Source organism: Falco rusticolus, chromosome 11 (genome assembly GCF_015220075.1).
Source record: "Falco rusticolus isolate bFalRus1 chromosome 11, bFalRus1.pri, whole genome shotgun sequence".
Lineage (NCBI taxonomy): Eukaryota > Metazoa > Chordata > Aves > Falconiformes > Falconidae > Falco > Falco rusticolus.
Genome location: NC_051197.1, coordinates 9,665,817 through 9,690,377, shown reverse-complemented (window position 1 = coordinate 9,690,377; position 24,561 = coordinate 9,665,817). Strand labels below are relative to the sequence as shown.

The 24,561-nt window shown below is 44.9% G+C and overlaps 1 protein-coding gene across 1 annotated transcript in view; it reads right to left on the bottom strand.

Annotated features, from left to right (window-relative positions):
- The window catches only part of TRABD2B (TraB domain containing 2B), a 295,484-nt gene that overhangs the window by 107,013 nt on the left and 163,910 nt on the right, over nucleotides 1–24,561 (bottom strand). Inside the window, exon 4 of the mRNA XM_037404866.1 lies at nucleotides 10,502–10,676. Within this exon, the coding sequence (XP_037260763.1) occupies nucleotides 10,502–10,676 (175 nt within the window). The remainder of the gene's footprint in view (nucleotides 1–10,501; nucleotides 10,677–24,561) is intronic.

The following is a 24,561-nucleotide window of genomic DNA, read 5'->3' as shown; positions in this document are numbered from 1 at the left end:
CATTCGGTGTATAAATACAATTTTTAAGTTTGCAAACCTCAGTATTTAAGGTATTTCCCATAATAAAGTACAGAAAAATACTAAAAATACTCAAGTTATTTATTTTAGATACAAGTCTCATAAGTTTCAGTTCTGCAACATTATTCCAGGAAAATCACGTAGGTTTCAGTTTTCTGCCAGGGATAGATCCAAAGCTGAGCTCGAAGTGCTGTCTGTAGATTAAAAAGGTGTTTGGAACTTCTCTCGTAGAATAATTTTCAGTTGGTAACAGTTTATCAAAACCAAAGCATGCAGCAGGTCTCATTGAATACCTCTTGAAAAACAGAAGTAGTTCCAAGACTGATTTGTCCGGCTTTTTGCTTACTCACCTGCCTCCACTTTCCCACTTGTTCGCCTGGAAGTCGACAGGAGTAAAGCCTGGTAGTTCTGAAATCACATTTTGCCATGTCAGAACTTTTTAGCTAAATTGCCTACCAAGAGCTAGATCTCTGGGGGCTACCGACCTCCAAGCCAGTCACCTGTGGGCTTCCACCAGCCACAGCTCTGGAGCTTCTACCAAAAGCAGCACCCCATTACCAGCACACCAGTGTTCTCCATTTTTTCTAAGAATTCCCCCTTATTTTCAAGTTTTGTTACTCATTCCTTTTAGAAACCGATCTGAAAGAGCAACATTTCCCACGGATTGGAGTTGCTTCTCTTTGCCCATCAGTCAAATCCAGACTTTGGTCTATTGCACAGAGCAGAAAGGGAGCAGAGATTCAGGCATGAACTCGATCTTTTTCCAATTTCAGATGGCAGCTTAGCTATTGGACTTGGGTTTGAGCCCAGTTTTAGTTGCCACCAGAGCGATTCTGTCCAACAGACCTCTTGCTTTCTACAGGCTTCTATAAAATGGCTGAACAGTGGCAGAGTTTGTGCTTTGAATGTCTAAGAGAGGTGAGTAACTAAAGTTTACGACATCTCTTCTTGCTGGCTGGAGCTCTAATTATTTCCCCTCTGCCTCTCTAAGTAATTCTACCTTCACTTCACATTTCTGATATTTAAATATTTTATTTTTCTCTTGGCAGAGGTATATTGCACACACGTTTTCTTTTCCTTGACACGTCTTCTGATCTACCAGAGAAAATAACAATGGAACTGGGATTTAATAGGCTTATAACAATGTCATTCATATTTTCCAGTGATGTGAAAGTAGCAGCCTAGATTAAAGACTGAAATGACAAATAAATGTTGACTCATCCAGGTGCACACACCAGTCACCTTGATGTCAGTTGCAGAACTACCATTAATTCAGTGAGAATAGGATCCGATCCCAAACCCATAAATCCTTCCTCAGCGAGTTTGCTCTGATGGTATTCCTGGCATAACCATGACCAAGAAAACCTGGAACTCTCACAAGAACACCCAGTTTAATGAGATTTCCAGTCCCACTTTCCGTACCAGTAAAAATCCTCAAGAAATCCACATAAATTACAGCCAGGCTTTTTAAAGCTTTCAGTTTCACATCTACTTTTGCAAAACAACTCACTCTAGCCAGCAGTCATGCCCTGTCTTTCCAGTGCACCAGGATGATCGCTGGTTCTTCTCCCTATGCAGTCCTCCTGCAGCTTGGCCCTAAAACTGGTCAGAAATGGCTTGAACCCATGGGAGACTGACACCATGAGCAGTACAAACAGGTTCCTTGTTCTGCTAAATCCTCTTCCCACCTCCTGCTCTGACAGCAGAGCTGCAGGGGATGTGGCTGTGGAGGCCTAGGGTGCTTGGGACATCCATGGTCCTCCACTGGAGCAAGTACCCAGGCAGGAGGGGTAGCAGAATGGAACATGAAGCCACATCAACCCCACCAACATGCATTAATGTGAAACACTACTGAAGGATTTGGGCTAGCATACCAGGCTCTGAATTTAAGGAAACCGAGTAGCCAAATTTCCTTCTGCTCTGGGAACCACCACACAGCAGGGTGGCTGGAAGTACACTGGGGTGCGCAGACACCTTAATGACCGCAGGTAGCACACGAAGGTCCCCAGCTGAGACAAGATCCTTGGATCCTGTCTGCCGTTTCACACGAGCATCCCACAGAAGCCTCAGTGTTAGGGGAACACTGCCGGTCGTGGGGTTCTCAGAGGGCATACCCTGCCCTTTCAAACTCTTCCCAACAGCACAGTTAATGCTGGTTGGGAATATTCTGATGAAACGTTTTGGGGATGGAAAGTGATAAATTATCTGGCATCCGTACATTGATTTCAACACCCTTGTTATGTAATCTAGAGTTATATGGGACCTCTGCCTGGTCTCCTGAGAGCTTACAGGGTGGCCTGTGGAATCCACAGCAAGCTAGTGTGCGTGTGTGGGTGAAAGAGTATTTCATCCCACGTTTAAGCCCATTCCTGTTCAGCAGAGTGCTTAAGCCTGGGTGTAAATCTCTCATGATTCTTTGCAGTTCTGAAAAGAGAAAATTTCCTGAATTATGTCTACATTTTTACATCTCAAATGTTGAGGAGAAATGCAGCAAGGGCATAGCCAAAATCTCTGTATTATAGGACAGGAGGGGCCAATATAGCTTTCTTTTCTTTGAGAACAGGCAGGCAGAATTAGACTTACACAGTAGAACTTGGCACAAGCGTAATAATAAATACGATATGAAAATGTCAGGGACCCAGAGGAGCTGACATTAGTGTATGCATGTCTTTAAACCAAAATCCTACTGCGTACAGGCAACTTTCCCCATTCATCATGGGAAGAATTACACCAGAGATGGTAAACGCATACACTGTGGTTTGCAAGGCCCGTTTTACTTGCTTTTAACATTTACTTGAATACGTGCAACCAGCAAACATAACTGCCTGGATCTGGGGCTGTACCCTCCTTCAGTGGAGGGACGATGGAAGCAGGAGTGGGAAGCAGCCGGGCAGGGCTCCCTGTTGAGCACAAGGAATTCTCCACCAGACCACGCAAGGGAGTCCAGGGGTGGTGCACCTTCCCTCCGCAGTTTCTGTGGTGACACACCAGAAGAAAAAGCAAACTGCAAACCTAATTACACGAACCTGTCCTCTTTCATGCTGCATCTCTTGCCTGCCTTGGTTGGTACAGGTGACAGCAGCCTCAAGATAGCTCTCGCCATTACCTATGCTATACTGTGTTTCTACAATTAATATCTTGTTATACAACAGGAGTTTTTCTTTAAATCCGAATCGCAGGAATCAGCCTTCAGAGGAGCAGCTCCCTTTTGACAATAGGGTAGTGCAGGCAGGTTTATTTTGGCCTCCCTAACTCGGGTGCTGTCTCTTCGCCAACCTAAGCTTCAGGTGAAAAGCAAATATTCAGGGGCTTCCAAACCTCCATACTATACAAGATCAATGTAAGTTTTTTAAAAAAAAATAATTGGGGGAACTTTTTTTATTTATTTTAAACCGCTACAGGCTGGATTTGCACTTGGAACAAGCCTTCCCCCAGTGGAGTATCTCCTGATTTACAACAGTGTCTGAAAAGCGAATCGGGCATTGCCTGTTTAATGCAGACTTTTAAATGAATCAATTACATGGGTTTGGTCAAAATTAGCACGCTAGTCTATTTTTAAAAGCCAAGTGATACTTTGCCTTAAAACCTAACAGTAAAAGAAGCCCAAACACAAAAACAGGCCGACCTCACTATAAGCATCTGGATGCCCAAATAAACACGAGCAGAGGGAATTCTAGCATCTGCAAACTGTTAATTCACCCTTTTCTTCTCTTTTGTAGGCTCGCCAAGTTCAATCTCCTGGTCGCCAACTTCTTGCTCCACCGAGACAACCCGTTGATGAACTGTGCTAGTGATGTCAGTAGCACCACTAATCAGTGTTGGACCAGGATGCCTGACTCGGGGGATAAAGTCTCTTTATATCCCAGCCTGCAAGTGTTTTTTCTTCCCTCTCCCCCCTCCCCCCCTTTATTTTCTTTTATGTTTTACAGAGGATCCAAGACTAAGAAAAGAGCTACACAATCCTGGAAGACAGAAGGCTGGACTTCCAATGCCAGGCTGAGTTGGTTCCCAGCGGCACAATGGCGGGTGTAACTTCGTATCCGATTTACATACAACATTGCATCCGCCGGGAGTGCAAAACGGCTATTTGTATACTCAGCATCTGCAGATCCCCAGCCCTCAGTGTGCAGTTGGATGGCAGCCTCAAGGCATTTCCCTTTTGAAAAAACACTTTCAAGTAACATGTGTGAACCTGAGTGCCAGACCTGGTGGCAGGTGCTAATGGCTTTCACAAAGGCTCCCTGGATTTTAATTACTTGTGTTTAAGCTGTGTATAGTATCCATCACTTCCTTTCCTTTCCCAAAATACTGAGTCAAAATATGGTTTCCAGTAACAAAAATAATCCCACCTCCACCTCCCCTCATCCTCCCCCGCCACAATCAACAGCCATCATGTTCCATCTCAGTTGTAGTCACCTTTTTAGCTGTGGATGAAGCATATTCACGACACGCTACATCATCTGGGTATCTCCCCAGGAGCTCTTTAGTTTTTGGAGAAAAATACGCACCTCTCACATCTTGCTGTGTTCTCGCACTAACCCCATCCTATAGAAAAGTTGCTCAATTCTCTCTTTCCCTAGTGAAAACAGCGCAACCTGCTTCTGAGTCCCATGATGAAGAGCCACCAGATAATTTACTAAAGATTTTGGAAACAGTATGGAACAGTATTGTTTGAGAGGTCGGACTGGATGACCTTTAAAGGTCCCTTCTAACCCAAACTATTCTATGATTCTATGATTATTGTTAGCAGTGTGATTACGATGATTGGAATCATTGCTGATGACGCTGACTGCCCAAGGCTGGCTGAGAAAACTCTGCGGGACGGGGAGGGAATTCACCTGTTCCGAGCACAGAAATGTTCAAAATCTGCTGCTGCTGTTTCTCCTCTGGGATGAATTCCTTTGTTTTCATGGGAGCCCACAGACATCTACAACAAAGCCTGGATCTTTTTTTCTTGCAGAATGCCTCAGAAATTTAAACCTAATCCTTCAACCAGCAGGTACCTGATCTCAGCAGCCTAAGCCTACAGCTGAGCAGAAGGGGTCCCACCCTCACAGGCATCGACCCCTCTTAACACACCCACTTCACCAGGAGCTGCGGCCACCAGCACGCCCTGGCTTCAGCCACACCATAGACAACAGCCTGGGTCTCCCCTGACCTCTCGGACACAGGGGGCTGCCTGGACCCGGTGGGGTGGGGAGACACATGCTTCCCTCCACCGCAGGACTGTGGTCCAGAGGCAGTCTGATTCCCCTCCTGCTGCGGGAGATGCTATGGTACTTACATTTCAGCTCTCTCTTCCAGCACTAAAAGAATATTCTCCATAATATGTTTATTATTTTAAATAACCAAAAGCACTGCCTTAAAGCCTACTGATTTGGCTGCTAATAAACATCATCAACTGGAGCAGCATCCGAATTTCTGAAGCAGTAAATCCGGCTCTCCGCTACAAAACTGACAGTTCTCATAAAATAAATAAAGAAAGAAATGCATGCAAGTAAAACATCCTAAGGAAATTATCGTTCAAATTAACTGCAGACATAAATTTATCCATCTGTTATCATAAGTGTTACTCAAAAATTATTTGCCCATAAAAATGAAATAAACCAGAGTGATTTTTTTTTCTTAAACACTGACTTCATGTGCATAGACTTAGTTGCCAAAATATTAACTCTTTTTAACAGCCCATGTGCTCTTGGCTGTGTCTCTTTCTTGACTGTAAATGGACCTTTATAAATTGCCAGTGCTTGTTTGCTCTAAGGTGCTTCACTGTTATTATGGATCAATAATTCCTAGCAATCCAGGATGGATTTTCAAAACACAAAACCCAAGCAAACCTCCCCCCCCGATTTTACTTGCAAGTACTCTATTTAGCTACCTTTATTCATTCAAAGGGAAAAGTTACGACGCCTGTTACCTGAAAAATATCACTTAACTGCACAAACAATAAATGTTGTTTCATTACTAGAGTATAGTTACAGTGAATATGGGTATAGTGAGACTTTCACATTAAGTCTGAATACGGTAAACCCTGGCAGGAGAAGAATGAAGTGTACAGAGCTGGGTATAGAGCTGGGTCCCGTTCTACCCAGGGCCTGTATTTTTCTTGGAGAGGAGAAAGAAATGAAAGTAGAAAGAATAAATGGCTATTTTCACTTCTATGTGTTTTATAAAGGAATAAATTAAAAGTCTGAACTGGTCCAATGCATTTAAATTGTGAGTAATGCCATGGAAGGCAGGGAAGGGGGAAATCTATTGAAAAGTTTACTTTTTATTTTTAAAAATGGCAGAAAACTGAAAAGCTCCATTTAGAATTGTGTAATTTTTTTGTTTTAGTACTGCTAACTGGAACCAAAGAAAAGAAAAAATAAATCTTTCAACAGCATAAAAATGCTTGGCTTTACTTGGTGGATCTGAAAACTGTTTTACCTCAGCTTGCTTGGATACTCCAATGCCTGTCCCCTTACCACTCCTTCTTCCCCAGGACTCGTCTGTTCAATGTTTAACAGCCTTGTGCTCAGTTACGGACCAGATCCTGCACTACCTCCCCTAGGATGCACCAGGAAGTCTTTGCAGCTCAGCTCCAAATGGCACGTAGCAACAGGCTGACTGGGAACCCCAGTTTTCAGAGGGGAACAACGACACCCAAGCACTTGCTATGTCGATTGCTGTCTGGCAGAAGTGGACTTGCTTTTTCAGAAGCAAACAGAAAAATTCTGTTTTCCCCAAACGCCCAATTTTTTACTGAAAAACTATCAGCTGAAAGATTTTAATCAACCTTCGTCTAAAAGCAAAGCAGGATGAAGAAAGAAGAAATTCTGTGTACAAAACAACTAATAGCAAGGCCATAAACATGCAGAGCTGCACAGGCAATGAAATTAATTGCCTGCTATATTCTAATCAGCCCAATGACCATAGCTTTACTGGAAAATAAACATTCTTCAGAAAAAACAGTAATGCTTTTCTCCCAGGGTGACTCCTGCTGTACATGAGCAGCACTCCACACCAATTTCCACACAATTTTTATTTCTTGCACATTTCCGTGTGTTTTATAACAAACTTCCATCTGAAACCAGTAGGGGTGTTTCCAGTGGTGACCTGACCTGCCAGATCTGGTGGGACCAGGGTATGGGATCTTGCACTACTTGAAGGTTATTTAGATCTGGTGACAGGAGTTGCCATGTCCCACTCCAGCCACATGTTTTCATCCAGCCAGGTGGGAACTCAGCTTACACTGGATGAGCTATGGTTTTTCTGATGGCAAAGTATACGCCATGGTTCAACCCAGAAAGGATTTCTGCCAGTCCAAAGCCAGACAGTGGCATCCCCCAGCTCAGCAGCACTGGGTTCCTGCACCACCATGCAGCCAAGATATCATCATTTTGGTTTACAGCTGAAGCCAGCCATGGTTTTCATCCTGTAGAATACTGCTTTTGGTCATGGTGACCCCTGTGCATGGTCTAGGTTTGGTTTCTTTTGTTCCAAACAACAGTACATACTCCTGTAAAACATCTTGCTGCTGCAGCTGAGAAGGGTACGCTGAACTGAACCAGACTGTAATTTGCAAAGACACCTGCGTGGCGTCTCCTGGCTTAGTCAAGCTCATTATACTAATTTAGTGTTAGATGTTACTGAACTACCCATCCATGGCACTGGCATCTTGAATCAGCCTGAGGATGGTGCCCCAACAGAGCAACAGAGCTTCAGCTGCTGCAGGCAGCTGCGCAAAAGCCAGGTGAACCTAACTACGGCGGTTTGCACCAGGTACGGCTCCCTGGGGGGAGGCCACCAGAGGAACCAGCAAGGGCTCTGCCTCAGGAGGGCTGTTTGCAGGGTAGGACCCTGTCCCCAAGCCCCTTGGCTCCAGCTATAACCTCCGAGTTACAGGATGCCACCGAGCCCACATGAATCATGGTGCAGGGTTTGGGACTCCCTCCCACAGCAGCCCCACTCTGTAACACCGCATTTGGTGAAGTTCTTCCAAGGTGTGTTTCTCATAACAGACTTATTTTCTTGTTTAGCAAAATACTTCTTTTTCCTAATTTTATTTGCCAGCATAATTTTATCCAATTCTTCCCTTCCCAGAAACTATGACAGAGATTACGAAATTGGAAACCAATTCATAATATACACATATAATTAAATTATTATTCATTCATTGGTTCCAATATCCTCAAAGTAAATGGATTAATGCAGAGATCATGCTTAGCATAAGAACAATACTTTTTGCGGTGCATTGTCCAGAATATTTTTTCAAATTATTTCCCCTCCATCATGTTAGTCTTAAATACGCAGACTCTTAAAAGAGGTGAACTAACTTTTGCACTGTTCTGAGAGCAAATGCACTCCTGCAGACTCTATCAAAGTCTGTCCTAACAAAAGGTGCGTTCCTTAAAATTTTGCACTTCAGAATTCATGGGAATATGTGAAAGCCTCAACTTTCATCAAAACCACCCTTCACTTTTATAAAAAGCAAAACCAAACCCTTAACGTTTAAGAAAACAATCTGAATTCATGACCCGAGCACACACCTAAAAAACCCCCTTACAATTCAAGAAGCAGATATAAGAATGCAAAATACAAAATGTACCAATAAACCCCACTCTTACAATTCAGCGTGTAAAAAAGAAACGCAACCAAAAAAAAAACCACAAACCAACAAACCCTAACAAAAACCTTCAGGAAAAAAAAACCTGCATTTGAATCCTAAGAGAAAATGAACTTGCTTGCACTTCAGCCACATAGAAGTTTTGGCATTGAAAAATTAATAATTTTCTCAGTACTTACTGCACAAAGAAAAAACCACCCCAGGGAAAAGAGGAGGAATTAATTGTACTTAAAGTAGGGATGGCCTGCTTTAGTGAGAAAGGCCAAAGGGATGCTGCAACAAAGAACCCAAAACAAAAAGCTTTCCTCAGCATGTCCCACGCACGGATTTTTAACAAATCTGGGCTGTATGTGTCTGTTCTGTCCTGCTGCAGTCAGTGCTAGGAAAAAGAAACAACCCAGCAACAAAGGCTGTTTTCAACATAACCAAAAATGAGGAGTAAAGGACAAAACGGGACTTGCTCTTTAGGAGCCAGCTTCCCCAGGTGATGCTGCCCAGGAGCTGCTCTCTGACGGGGACAGGGAACGAAAGCTCAAACCTCCAACAACTTAGATGTCACTTTCTATAGAAAGCAATGTGTAATTAGTATTCATTTGCTCAATTTGATTTCTGTTATTATCACACACAAATACCTGCAGTGGATTGGCTCCATGACCCATCTAGTCCAAGGTCCTGTCTCAAGCCATGGTCTGTAACTGACACCCAGGAAAAGCATTTACTGAGCAGGGCAAGTGGGTGATCGTACCCAGTTTATTCTTCCAGTATATACTGGTTAAGGGACTTCCAAAACTGGAGACTACATCAAAACCACCATAATCACTGATAAACCTCACTCCATGCATTAGACCAAGCTGGTATTTATGAATCCCTGTCCAACTACAAAGCACCATGATATATTTTCCTACTGTAAAAACAGTTAAGCAAAACTCCTTGGACAGAAATACCAGACAAGCTCGAGATTAAGTAAGCTTGGGAAAATTCAGCCTAAACACATTCAACAAATAAATGCATCAAAACGCATGTATCTCTGCTAAACCCTGCAGTCTTTAAATCAAAGCTCCCACTGAAGTGAGCAGCGAAAAGTGAGTTGTTGCCAAAGTTCATAGCAAAAGCCACGGGATGAGAAACAAAGTTCTGTCAAAAATGAGAAATTACCAAGGAGAGGGAGCAGAAGGAGCAGATCGGTTCTCGGCACGACAATCTCAGGCTGCCTTCAACTTGAGGGAGCTCAAACAGCCACTTAAGCTGGTGCTCAGGATTTGGCTGAACCGGGGCCCGAACAATTATTATTTATACTCTTATCACACAAAAATGTGAATAACATTGCAAAAGGGGGAAAAAGAAAACCAAGGCAAAAAAGGACAGTAGCACATACTGTTGCAGGCTCACAGAAGTACTATAGACATCTTTGTTCTGCAGACCTCGCGGGAAGAATTTAAACAGGTAGAGGTACACGCTGGATTTTTACTTAATGATTTTAAATGCTGGTATTTAGCTCCACACATAACTCATACACTTGTGCAAGGTCCAAAACCAGCCAGTTTGCACAGACAAACCACCAAAGCAGCTAAGTCACCCACTGAGAAAGTTAAACTGCAGCAACCCTGAGAGGTCTGGAACCCCGAGTCACACACACGTGCCTATGCCACAGCACCGGAGCACAGCCTGTCCACAGCCCAGCTGCAGCCAGACCCACCTCCTACACCAACTCACTGCATTTCTGAAGCAGGTTTAGACAAACAAAAGCCTTCCCCCTTCAAATGGAAGTTCCCTAAGAATTCTTCCCGCAGGACCAGAGACAAAACCCCGAAGCATTCAAGCCGCTTTACTTTCAGTCACAGTAACTGAGTACAACAGAAAAATCTCACACCATACCTGCTCCAAAGGCAAAGAAGAAGCTCTTGTCTGCGTTCTCCCTTAAAAGCGCCATCACTCTTTTCCCCATCCTCTCATTCCTCTTATAGATGAGCTCCTGTCTGAAGTAGCTGTCTATCTCCTGAGCCGTCACCTGCTCGTGGGGTGGGAGCGTTGTGTTGATGAAGTTAGGGACCTGAAATGGAGACAGAGGCTGTAGTTCAGGTGACAGTGGTTTAGTAATCCCCCAAACACTGGATGCTTTAATCTAGCCTTATTTAAACCACCTGAGCATCATTATCATACAAGAAACCACCAGAAGAAAAGAGCTTGCTGGTAACTCTACACAGGAAAAATGAATCAGCAATCAACATGCCTTTTTTCTTTTTGTTAAACTAGTATTTTGTTAAATGCAAATTCATTTTGACTTTTCTCTGTCCCTTCAGCAGAATGTACTTTTAGACGTTATAGCTGGGTGAGTTACTAAACCCTTTATTTTCTACTTGTTCGACACAGCTCACTGGTGATTTAGCACCAGAACAAGCCCTGTAATCTGTTCTCAGCCAAGGTCACCATGACCTTGAGTAAGGACTGCAAGATTTGGCTTGTATATGCTCCCTCTTAATAACCTAACAGGTAAAAAAGCAGGAAAGGTTAGCAAATCCAGGCATAGGGAGATGCAAACAGGGTAAACCCCTCGCCTTTCTTGCAGTTTTAGATGCTATCAGGCCTCACCAGAAGAGACCGTGCATTGCAACACATAAATCCCCGGAACATTTCTGATATTTTTGAGAAATGGATTTCCAGAAGAACTGCTCCTTCAGTCCCTGTTTTTGTGAGGAGAGACGTTCGTAGGCACAGGAGAAAGGCTGAAACCCCAGGGACCGTTCAAGTCAGTGCAGCAGACCCAGCAATGAGCCGAGACCCAAGCTAGAGCGGACAGACAAGCCGGAACGTCTCTGACTGACTGTGGGGACAGGCGACTTCATTCCGGCATGGTGGGGGCCCAGGTCTACCCCCGGCCCCGCAGCCAGAAGCGCTGTAAGCGGGCACTGTTTGATGGCTGCTCACAGGACCCAGGCACCTTCCAGCGATTTTCTGTGCCTCGCCACTGGAGAGCAGCTCAAACTGCAAAGCCCAGACGCAGGTTTCTGAGTCCCCGGGGAGCTGTAAAGCCGCCAGGATTTCCAGCGTTAATCTGAGTCCGTGGTAACGGTGCCGCATGCACAGCCCATAGGGGGAACGTCCCTCACTCACTGTGCTGAAATACTTGATGCAAGTTTCTTTGGTTAATTCTTTCTCTGGTCTTCTACTACACCAAGTTCCCATACTAGTTTTCTAAAACTTGCCTTTAGTCTTTGTTTTTCAGCCCACCTCTTACCTTCCCACTTGGCCATGTGATTTTATCACAACAATTTTTACCTCTTCCCACCCTCTTCACTCACACTGCGTCTCCAGAAGCTTTCAGCAAGTCTTAGGAAAAGAACTAATTTCTATCTTCCCAGTGGCTCTTCTTAAAGCTTTTTCATTGCAGCCTCATCTACAGCTCTCCTAACACGTGGGGGACCAAGCAGCAGAGAGATGTCACCGTGCATTATGCAGAAGGACAAGTCTAAGCCTTGTTCTGGGTTCCCACCAAAGGCTGTACCCAGCTGGGTGAGATAGAAATGGGCACCACATCTCCTGAGCCAGGGAATCCCACGTGGCTGGAGTTAATCCTGCTGTTGGCAGTGACCTGCCCCAGCTATGCAGTGCAGCTCGACCTTCAATTTTCCAAACAGCTTTGCAACGTGCTTTGCCAAATCACCGTTACATCTCGCAGCACGTCCCTCCTTAAGGGTTCAATCACATTACTCTTCTTCTGGGCTTTCCAGCATGGCTTGGCTTTGCCAGCCTATCTTGTGAATTCCTCAGAGCATGTAAGTACTTTGCGCCTTGTTCTCAGTTTAGCCCTCTGCCAGCACTCAACAAAAATAAGTCCTATTAAGCCAGACCTATCAGAGACACCAGTTTCTTGTTAATACACAAGGAAGTTGCCTCAGTGTCTGGCAAGAGCTTGCGTTCGTCTCAGAGGGATGCTGGTGGCTACAGCAGCGAAGGATGTAGTGGCTTCGATTCCTGGTGAAAGGCAGGGAGAGATTTTTGTTGCAGGAATAAAGCCTGAGGAACAGGTAACCATTTTACGCTTGCAATAACCTCTGCAATGCAAAGCTGTGCATCAGTTGGTCCATGCAGATACTGCAGGCCTTTGGATCTCCTCTGTACTAAGGCTCTGTGTTTAATGCTTTGATGTAGCTGAGCCAGGAGCCAGGGGAGCCTTCAGAGACTGAAATGGAAGGTTAAAGTTCTAGAGAGCATCTGAAGGCTCAACACCAAGAAGTCTCTCCCCCTGCTTTTGGCTGAAGTGACAGCTGGGAACTGATGGGACCTGGTCCTGAATGACCTGAGGTGCTTTGGGGAAAGCCAGGTACCGCACTGCCAGGCAGGACAACCGGCCCTTACGCAAAGCATGAGGATTGAACGGCTTTGTGCATCCCACTCCAACCAGGGAAAGCTCTGCTGCCAGAGGCTTAGATAGTCCCAGGACAGAAGTTGTGTCCAGACCCTGACCTAGAGGCTGTTTGCCAAGAAGGAAAGCACCTTCCTTCAGCTTGTGTGACACCATCACTTGCAGTCCTACATCCGTATTCAACATAGGTTGTTCCTACGCTTTATCTAGCCTGAAATACAGTCCACAAAACGGAACCATTTACTTGCCTCTTTTTGTTTCTTCCCTCCCATTCTTTCTTTTTCTGTGGGAAAGAGTTTGCCAATGGCAGAGAGATAAATTTAAAAGCAAGCGCTGGGTTTTGCCAACGCTTCTCATGCTTGTCCAAGGAACAAGAGGAAGGCGGGCATCGCCTCTGGAGACACACCATCAGCCTACAGGTCCCGATGCACTCTGTGCATTCCTGTATTCTAATGACTGCTCTGTCACTGGCAAAAATAAAACATGCACGTATGTTTTTCATGGCAGAGGACAGGAGATGCATGATTGAAGTAGTATGCTGTACACCGTAGTGCAACCACACTGTGAGCTACGACACTGGCCCCAGTAATCACCCCCGCTCCTCCCTGTATCGCGGTTCCTTTCCACAGCTGGTGTGACATAGACCATGCCTGGCTTAAGGAGGCAGCTGCTCCTGATGATTTAAGAAACCCTTGGATTTCTAACCACCAGGCAGGGATCAGAAGTCAAGAAACAGACATACACAATTGGGAAGTTGTTAACTTCAGCCAGAATTAAGGGTTTTGTTTGAAAAAAGGAAAATCTGTGTTTTAAAAGGATGGGCTAAAGACCGCACCAGAGGGATACACCTTTCCTCTTCACTTTATCAAATATTTTTGTTTCCATTCAGCAGTAAAGATAATTTTCACATTTTAAGTGTGAAGGTAGTTGTATGTTTTGAACTGATAGCGAATGGATGAGACATTTGCTGTGCCAACGGGTGAAGGACTGACTGTGTGATAATAGCTGAATACTGCTCACCAGTATACATAACTGTATAGCGGGGTAGATGATGTGACTGTGTTGAAAAATCCTAACTACTCATTACTCTGACTATTCATCTAGGAGAGCAAGCAGCCTGGATCAGGTAGGAAAACACAGTGCTACCTATTCCGCCTGGGGTTTGTGCTCTTTACTTTGTATTCGGATACACATAACAAGAGCATAAACGAGATTCTTTCTGTCCATGTATCTGAAGCTATGCACCTTTCAGCGAATCCAACCACCTCATATCTATGTATCTACACTATATCCATATTATATATCTACATCTATATCCATATCTATATAAATAGACACACAATACTATGTATTTCCCATGGAAACTAAATAATAAATTACATTCCGAGGTGTTCAAAAGAAAGGAATTATTTGTTTGACTGAATCAGCTACAACTCTTCTTTTTTTCTATTGCTATCTACTTTGGGTTATGGCTCTCCTATGGACAGTACAGACGGACCCTAAACTGAGTCATTAGATACACCTTGCAATCCTTAGTTAAGCCTTTGAGGTTAAAGAAGAGAATATGTGAACAAAAAAAGAAGTGAAGTCCCACCCTTCAAGAAATTCCTTCCCCTCCACATTGCCTTTGTAATTTTCCTTGAGTCAGTATCCCTGATGGAATATATTTGTGGGTAAAGCTCTGCACACATGTCCAAACTCACAGTGCTGTGGGATGTCGCCCATAATTCTTCACCTTTGAAGTCAGTGGGAGCTTTAGGAAGAAGGAAGAGGAAGGATTGTGGAGCGGTTACGACACTACCCTGAAAAAAATGGTTCTGCTCCCATGGGCTATACAAATCTCTTGCATGATCACAAGCATGTCATTTGGGTTTAGATCTTCAAAGGAAACTCAGCACTTAACCTCCACCAAGTATCTTTGAAGCTTTTGGCTCTATTCCTCCTGTCTCTCAAAAGTCCATCTGTAAAATGGGGACAGCAAGACTTTCCAACTTGATGTTACATGCGAGGCTCTGGCTGAATCTAGCTGTTGAAGGACCCAAAGGAAGATCCAAAGCCCAAGACAATGCTCAGTGGTAACCGTTCTTCCCACAAATACTTTGTGGAAGGAGGCTGGGATTCTGCTGCTATCGTAGGCATAAGCTAACAACATACTTTAGCTTAGAAAAATGCATCAGCCATATCTCAAGATCTATGCTATGCTGTCGGCTTTGTCTATAGAGACAAAGAAATGAAAAGAAACCAAAAAAAAAAAAAAGAGAAAAGCAAAATATATTAGTGCAGAGTCTTTTATCACATTTAGGGCTTACTGCCAAAGTTCAGCTGAAAATTCATAAACACAGGACTACATTTACATACATTTCTCTTATTTATTATTTTTTAATGTTTGGACAAATATTCTGGACAGAGGCACGATGCCACAGTTTGTGAATATCTATCTGCGAATGGGTTTTTTTGGACACATATAAGCACCATCAGCTTTGGTTAGCATTTTTTCCTGCTTTGGATCTATTTGCTACAGTAGAACTGCTCTAGATTCAGTCAAGTATCACATCACAACGAGAAGGGAAAGAATAGTGTTATCATTCCTACTCCTATACGCTACATTCCCTAATCCTCTGACAACCTTTTTGGGCCTCGTTCCGTTCCAGTGGTGCTAGCCTATTTCCGGAACGTGCATGCAAATTGTAAGAATGTGTCAATGAAAAACCAATACTACCATCATTAGAATAATGTGTTGCATGCCCTTTCTTGCCTGTGTGTAGGCAGAGGTGGTCCTCAACCATAAGCCTATCCGCAGATGGAGAAGACGAAGCTGAGATTGGGAAATGGGAAGCCATCCCCTGCCATGGAAAATATAGTGATCCTAAAACCTTTCCTGCCATTATGTTCCCACACCTTAGCCAACCTTCTTAGCTTCTGAGACTCCTCTCCCCACCTGTCTCATCAGCAGGTAACTAATGGCTTTCCAGCCTCACCTCCTGGGCAATGTCCAAATGCCAGACCACCACAAGTACCGTATCGTCACTAATCCTTGCAGGGACAATTCTTAATAATAAAAAAGCCTTATTTCTCTGCTTCCCAGAGCATTCACAGGCTAAACAGAGAAAACAGGAGGCGGCACACCCAGGGTCACAAGGGATGTCTATGGCAAGGTGGGAAGTTGGCCATCAGCTTCCTGAGCTCCAGTCCAGCACCTCAATACGAACCCCATCCATCTTCCCCCGACAGCAGGGCTCAGCCTCCACGCTAGCAATCCTTATCTCCCGTTGTTGGCAGAGAGCTGCTCCCAGATCGCTCCAACTGCATTACATTTTTTTAAACATGATAAATATTGGGTTCTCTTTATTAGTCTTCTCGTTTATGAGCTTTACATGGGCAGAGGCCAGAAGACAAGTAAGGGATCCTGCCTTGCAGGACTTTCCCTGCACCACGCAGGTCAGGAACTTTTGTACAGCCGGCAGCACTACGCAAGATAAGGATCTCCGGAGCTGACAGTGCAGCTTATGGGGGCTGCCAGGGAGCCAAAGCAGCATCCCAAAACCCGCTGGCTCCTCTGACAAACTGAACAGCCCTAAATTCACATCACACCAGCCCTTCTCGGGTCAGAGGCTGACATCGAGCTCGAGTTATCGTTCCTTTATGAAGGGAGGATACCCTCTCATTAACAGCCCTTGACAGGGCGCTGTGGCTTTTGCTGTAGTGCTGCAAAATGTACTGCTCTGGACTTGGAAGACACCTGTTTCCTCCTGATTTATGGACCCTTCTGGCATCTGGGAGAGGAATATCCACTGACTGCAGCCTTTGATATGAAGGATTTGAACAGTGCAAAGTGAATGGGCTGCAAAAGCAAGCATCTCCGTGAGGAGGATGTGGCTTCTGCAGAGACAAATGCTGCAGCAGACTCAAGTGGTTTTCCTCCAGCACTCCTGAGTTTCCATCCTGACAGTGACCTTCAGTGGCCAAAGAGGGGGTGTCTGGTTAATCTGATTTAGCCCAAAGCTGGAAGCTGCCAAGATGAGCTTTCAGCTTGTGATGGAAAAAGGAAACCAGGAAGGAGCTCTGCCAAATGGCGTCCAGTTCAAGCATGTTGTGATTAAGCCATTATTGCTTTTTTTTTGACCACCGAAATTTAAAGTAATATATTAGAAGCCTGAGTGGACTGTAAAAGGAGTCTTTAATCTTCAGGGTAGGTAAGTTCCATCGCTCCTTTCCCTTTCCCAGGGCAAACATCTACTCAAGGTGGGACTGGAGAATATATTACAGGCACATCCAGCACGTTTTGGAAGTCGTGGTCAGGACAGGTATGTCAATTTGGTGGATTTGGGGCTGCTAAAATGCTTTAATAGAAGCATACCCTGACACCAAACTCATACAGACTCAAACTGGTCTGAAGTCACAGAAAGCTTAAACATATCCCCAGTCTGGGCTCACCCGGTTTTGTTCCCACCTCTTTGCATAAAGTGGAACAGTTCTGCAGGGATAATTCTTACTGCGGCCAGAGGCTTGTAGGTTTTCAGTGCAGATCAAAAAACCAGTCACACTTCTCCCACCGGCCACGCTGCCCAGCCACAGCCATCCCCGTGCCATGGAGCCCTTTGGGATCCACTGCTGGGGTTTGGACCAACCCAGCATTTCCATGGCAGGCGTGGATTTTCTATCACATCCCTTGGCCTAGCAGCAGTCTGTAGTGTCCCAAACCTCCAAAAGCAAGGAACAGCCCTGAAAAACTGCAAGGCAAAGGGACAGCCAGCTGTCCCCCGGTGGAAGGTGTGACCGGGCAAACCGCGGGTTGCCCGGAATGGGGCTTCACAAACCCAAAACTGTTTTCTGGCTTCAAGTCATTGCAATGGGGACGCATTGCTGCAGCTTGCAGCATTTCTGCTCCGCTTAGGCACATCTAATCCTCTCTGAGCTAAATGCTGATGACTCCTTTCTCCAGGCTGTGGTGCACCGATAATACCCCCGTCCCTGTCCCCCTGGGGCGCGTTCAGGCTCTGGGGACAGCAGCTGAGGCTGGGGTGTCTCACACCCCCATGCCAGAGAGCCCAACTGTTCCTTTCCAATGTGTTCTTTCCTCCACCTGCTGCCTCAGAGGAAAGAAGCACAAGGCTCGCAGCCCTGGCAGCCTCTCTGTACTCTTTTCCCTGGAAATAGCAATGAAGAGGAGGAGAAGAGTCCTCTCTCACTAACCCGCTACTGTGGGGCACCACAAACCCACAGAAAATCTCTGGATAGGGCTGGAGGTGTGGGTGGGGGGGAAGTAAAAATGCCTTTTGCTTGAAGGCAAGCGAGAGAGGAAAGAAAGTCCAAGAGCACAAGGAAAGCCAGTGTAAGAGCAGGCACATGTCCTGGGACCAGTTCTGGGGAGCGACTTCTGTCCATGAGCTAATCCCTGCCCACCCGCATTACTGCTCAGGGTCCCACACGTTGCGGATACATTGCAGTTCACGCACTCGAGCTTTCTGTAACTGGCCTACCCAATTTAAAGCTGACTTGGGTACCTCTCAGAATGGCGTGGCAACTTGAGCGTGAAAACAGAGGTCTTCACGGCTGAGTTTCAAACTGGCTAGCGCAGGTCTATGAGCCGCTGGAGCATCTAAATTTGTAAATAGAGGAAAACTGCAAATGGGAGAAGGTGCGGTGGGAAAAGCCAGCTGAAAGCTAGATAAGGCTCTATGGATAGTGCATGACACTTTTAAAACACAGCTGTGCAGGTGGTACAAAAGCTGTAGGAGTCATTGCTGGCCTGAGTGTAAACCTGCCTGCAGGGTGGGCTGCAGCCCGCGGAGCACCAGGACGCCGGTGTCCCTGCAGCTCCAGCTCTCACCACCCCTGCGTGGAGACCTTTCCTGGGAGCCCCAAACCCTCCTGCCACTGCTGGTCTCCCAGCCAGCACCCTGCCAAACCACACGTGTGTGTCCTGCCTCATTCTACCTTCTCCTGTGGAAGGAAAACACTTTAAAAAAAAAAAATGGGGGGTGGGGGGAGAGGAGAAGCAGAAGGGCCGCGAGGATGGGCCCTGCAATCTCACAGACACCTTGGAGGGCGATACTTTTATCCCTGCTAAAAAAGACTTTCAACAAATCCCTGAGAAGTCATGACCTCCATGTATGTTTTCTATTTGTTTTTCCACACCAGTTAAATAGTTGCTTTCCAAGCACTTTGGGGCTGAGGGGGGGGGGGGGGGGGGGGGGGGGAAAGACAGGGGGACAGGACAAGAACCACCAACCTCTCCCCCCAAGGCCTCCCTCCCCACCCCAACCCTGTCCCTGCTCCCTTTGGTAGCGATGCCAAAATATGCAGCCGGCCCCTCTATCTGAATGTATGTTTTGATTAAAGAAGTCTTAACAAAACACAGTCAGAACAATGATCCCAGCCCCCTTTCTGCAAGCTTCACCCAGCTATGCAGTGTATATTTAGGACCAGATTACAGGGACCTGTTCATTAATTGAATGGGGATGACAAGCCTGCACTGTATGCAAATAAAGGTTTGGGTTTCAGTGGGAAGGGTAAATCTCAACTACCTAATGATATTCCTGCCCCATTTAAAATCCCTTTTACATTGGGATTTTTTTGAGGCCAGCTTTCACGAGCTTGCAAACATATGGAAAAGTTCAAGTTTTTCTATTTCCCTTCCAAATGCTTTGTTTCCTTTGACAAAGAATATTTTTTTCCTGTTCTGACACTAAAACCATCACCTATTATATTGCCATGACACCCAAGTAAAGATACCGATCAAAGGGCAAAGCAGGGCAATAAAGAGAAAATACTGGGGCCAGAAGGTTTGGTTTTGGGGTTGGTTTATTAAAGTATTGCAATTCTTTTTCCAAAGGTATTTTTCATTTTGTCTTCCATTACACAGTGGGAGAACAGCTGGTCAGTAGTGGGTACAAACTCAGGTTCAGTTGTCTTGAATATATATTGTTCAGGGCTCTTCAATGAGTTTCCTCCCATCCCTCCTTAGTAAGATGCTAGGGAATATTTACGCGAAGTTTCCAGCAGAATTTTAACCCAAGGCAAGTGTGATCCAAAAGATATGGCTTGCAAAATATCACATAAATTAGCAAGGAGCAAAAAGGTGGTTAGTAACACAACAGCAGCTGGACTGAACACAAGACCTCCAGGGCTGACACCGCAAGGCAGTGCCGTGTGGAGATAGCCCTGCCCTCCTGTTCCATCCTAGCAGAAATCCAGGCTACTCCCAATCCAACCATCATAACTAGAAAGCTTGGGCTGGTACCTGGAACAAATTGGATGATGACTTTTGAACTAATTTTTTTTTTTTTGAGGTTGTTTGAGATATCTATCATAGGACATAAAGATGCAGAACACCTCCAAGAAAGCATTTTGAAATGGAATGGGGGCCAGTCAGGAGAAAAATAAGGAATAGTTCAGATGAAGTCAGTGAAGTAGAGACAAATTAAGTTGCCCTTGAAACTGACAGCTTTGCATCTAAGCTGGTGGAACTGTATAAGCCTGGACTTTGGGTTTACCAGCCAGCAACTGTCCCAGAGGGGAGAAAAGAAGGTCCAGGTCTGAAGCCACCATCGGAGAGCTCAACCAGTTTACACTGGAGAACCTGATCTATGGTGTTTGCTATTTGGTAACACACAATGGTGTCAGACCAGGAAATGTTGTGTCAAGGAGTACCCGACAACACAGCCTTTTCAGATAATGTCTAATACTAATCTTGCCAAATTGTCCCCTTGTCCTGCTCCTTTTCCCCTCCCTGTCATAATGAGGTGACAAATACATCTTCCGGATAAAACACAAAGGCAGAAAACGCATTTTGTACATTCAACCCACAAGATATTGTTTAAAAACCTAACAAGTCTTTTTCATTTCTCTTGAACAAGTCTTTCCAAGAAACACTTCATAAACCAGCTCTTTAAAAAGAAGGGATAATAAATGCTTTACAGCAAACACACAGCAATGCACAGAAAGCAGCATGCTACTACCTTGAATTCCAAAAGTTTCTAGCTATCAGTCTTTCATACTCTTTTATAGTTGATTCCCTTACTAATAAATACAGGTAGTCAACAATCCTTAAATGTTTTTAATGTAAATCGGCCCTTTTCTGTAAGTGAATATGTTCCTTTTCTAATAATGCAGCAGTCTGAAAGAAAAATCTTTGCCTTTAAACGTCTTGTTCCAATTTCTCTTTCCCTCTTCTCCTATTGCTTTCTCCATGGAAACTGGAAAGAGGAAGGAAGGACTTTCAAGGAAAGAGAACTCTACAGGCAAACACACAATGAAAATTTTCAAGCAAGAACCTATTTTCAAAACCCTCAGCACAAAAATTATCTGGGCACATTCCAGATTATTAATAAAAAAGTCTCCCCAGTGTTTTCCCCAGCACTGTCATCAACAAGTAGACTGAACTCTCACAATCTGGATCTGTAACCAATTTTCTGAAACACATAAGCCAAAATATAATATTGCTCCAATCTGGAATCCTGTTCTGACATAATATGAAAATTAGACTCTGAAAATCTTGGCTGCACCTCTGGTTTTTTACTTCCAAATGCTCACAATATACCAAGACACAAAGCTGTAACTCAGGTGCCAGTGGAAAGAAAGTATGATCCCACCGCAGCAGACCAGGAGCTCTTCTGAACTAGGGAAGGCAACTTCTCTCCAGCAGCATCTCGTGCTACAGCCCAAAGAGGAGAAGGTGGGAGACGTGCTCTGCCTGCTATCGGGGCGCACACGGCGCTGAGCACGCGTGTCGCCAAACACCTGGGCAGCATCAGGACTGTTGTCAATGTCACTTCAACAAACACTCCTGGAAGTGTTACTGACCCTTTGCCTGGACCCAGAATGAGAAACCCGTGGGACTGGCTCCCTTGGCACCCGGGACAACCTTGCACTTGCTTCGCTGGAAAGCTTGTAATCATTTTCCCTGGAATAACGAGAGGCTGTGCCAGTTCGTCTGCACTTTGTTACAGCTGAAAACGATAAGGTGCTTCCAAAGCGTTGTGTTACAATAGCTGTGCCTTTGGTTTATGGATTTATCTTCCTTTGCCCTAGATAAAACTCCATTCCTTGGACAAATTAGGTCTGCTTGTCATTCAACACTCTACCTAATGGTCTCAGCTGTGTGTTTCTGCAGTTATTGAAGCTGGGGCATTCCACAGACAGTCTTCATTGATTTGAGAAGTGAGCCAGAAATCCAGTTGTATTTTATCCAGAATGAGAACAGGGCAAGTTAATGATGTAATTACAATTATCAGGACCTGTAAATCTTAAAGGACAGGTTTTAAATGCAGGACAGTAACATTTTTAAGAGGGGTACATAACACAACCTGGCCATTTATAAACAGCAGGTGCCTCGTGAAGTGAGGCACTAAAGCTTTTCTTCTTTAGTTTAAGGACTACTGGCATGGGATTAGTGTATGGATCTCTAATGTCATGTTATCAGGACCATCACACGCCTTTCAAGAAGGAAGGCGGCAACACCTGCAACCTAAACACTGCATGTGCACATGAAGCAGAGGCAAGTCAAGATACAGGTGACACCATTCTAATACAAAAAGCTCCGTTGTTTCTGGTGGACACAGCTTGAAGAAGGAGGCACAGCAGTCCCTGAGCACCTGAAAGGGGTCGAGGCACGTCTGCAGGCTTTGGTAACTGCCAAGCCACTTCATTGAGTGGCTTGCTTTTCTGTGTAGGATGGAGCCAAGGCCTTACCTCTCTGGGCAACAAGAAGATCGTTATACTCAAGTGAGCATAAAGCCCGTAAACTGGGTTAGTCACTGGCCCAGTGTGGTTTCTTCATTTTGATACCCAACGATGGCTGGGCCCATGGGGACTCATAGAAAGCCTGCTGCAGGCATGACATGTTCGCCATTATTCAGTGGGCTTTCAATCCAGTCTAACACACAAACCATAAGGGCTCTAGATGAAAGACGCCTTACAAGTGGCAGGTATGACTCTTGTGTTGCACTGTTAAGCCTCAATGGGACAGGCAAATAACAAGCATGCAAGAAGTAGAAACTGGCTTGCAGAAAGCTGTCTATAAAATAGCTGCAGGCCTCTGATCTGCCAGACCAGTAATGAGAGAGGAGAAACCATGTTCTCCTGGGACAGGAGCCTCTCCTCAGGCCAGGAGAATGGCTAAGGACAGAAGAACAATAGCTGGAGACCACAGGTTTTTGGGAAAGATTGAAGGAGAAGAGATCTCAGCCTTGGCTTTTCAGTTTTCCTCTTAACAAAGCGTATATAAGAACATAAAGAAACACAGAACCAGCTCATTCCATGCTGGCAAAGAGGAATTCTGCTTTACAGCATTGTCCTGAAAACACTGAATAGCTCAAAACCCAGCACAGCAAGGAACCAGTTCAAGATATCCCTGACATTTATGTTTGAATAAAGACCTTTAAGTCAGGTTTAGGGAACAAAATACAAGATTCTGCACCCTGCTTTCTCTTCACCAAGGCTTCAGGTCATTAGGCAACTTCTTAGCTGTCTCAGGTAAGAAATAGTATCCTCCAGAGGTAGATAATTTTCTAATTTTGCACTAGCAGACTTTTTACATTTTAACATGTCTGGACACAGTGAATTCAATTACCCTGTGAGAGTGTCAGACAGAATAGAGAAGTTAACGTTACTGATCTAATCCAATGTATTTTTGCTTGTAGGGAACTTTTTTCTAAAGCAGAGAAAAAAAAGTATGACTTCTTTCAGGGGAAAAAGTCTGAGGGAGGGAAGAGCAGAAAATACGCTTATCCTATCTTGAACTTAGAATACTTTCTCTTTGGTATCATTTTGTCTCTCTGCCCGGAAACTCCAACATAAGCCTCTTGATTGCATAAGTCACAAGAGAATCAAGTGTTTGCAGAAGGCTGTAGGAGATGTTTCCTACTCCACTTTTGGGTCATAGTCTAACTGACTAAACTCAGCCCCTTAAAGTTTTATTAAGTTTAAATAAGGATTTATATGTTTGGAAAAATGGTGCTTGGAAACAAAATTTAAGAAAAAGAGAGAGAGGAAGGAACGAGGAATGTAATATAGCCACAGGAAAGCAGAGGTGTTTCCCCCTTTCACTGTTCTCAATTTAAAATAATAAGAAAAAAGAAACCTCAAACCCACCAAAACTGAGAAGGATTTGTTTGGTCCTCCACTGTCATCAGTGCTGATGGCTCTAGGACAGGAAAATGTCAGGAATCAGGGGCCCTGCTCACACACCTCCATTTTGGGCACCTTCCCTTGGCTAAGCCAGGCTTCCCAACCCCAAGGCAGGCAGCATCTCCCTGGGGTGGTCCCGTCCCTGTCCCTGGGTGCCAGAGGAGCTGCCCTCTGACTTGGTGCCCAAGGTCCTGCTTCAGTCTAGGAAATACCTTTCCCTGCACTTTTCTTCCCAGCACCATCCCTTCGGTGCACCCGCCCGCCTGGTACAGTCTTGGTCCCAGAAAATCTCAGCCCTTTCCCTCAAATGCCATAGGAGTCAACAAGATTGGGAAATGTGCAGTTTTTTAGCACCAAACTCCCTTGGGGAGGCTGAAGAGGTTCAAGAAACTCATCTGTAACATCTTGAGTCAACAGCGTTAGTATTTCTCCTTCTGGTCCT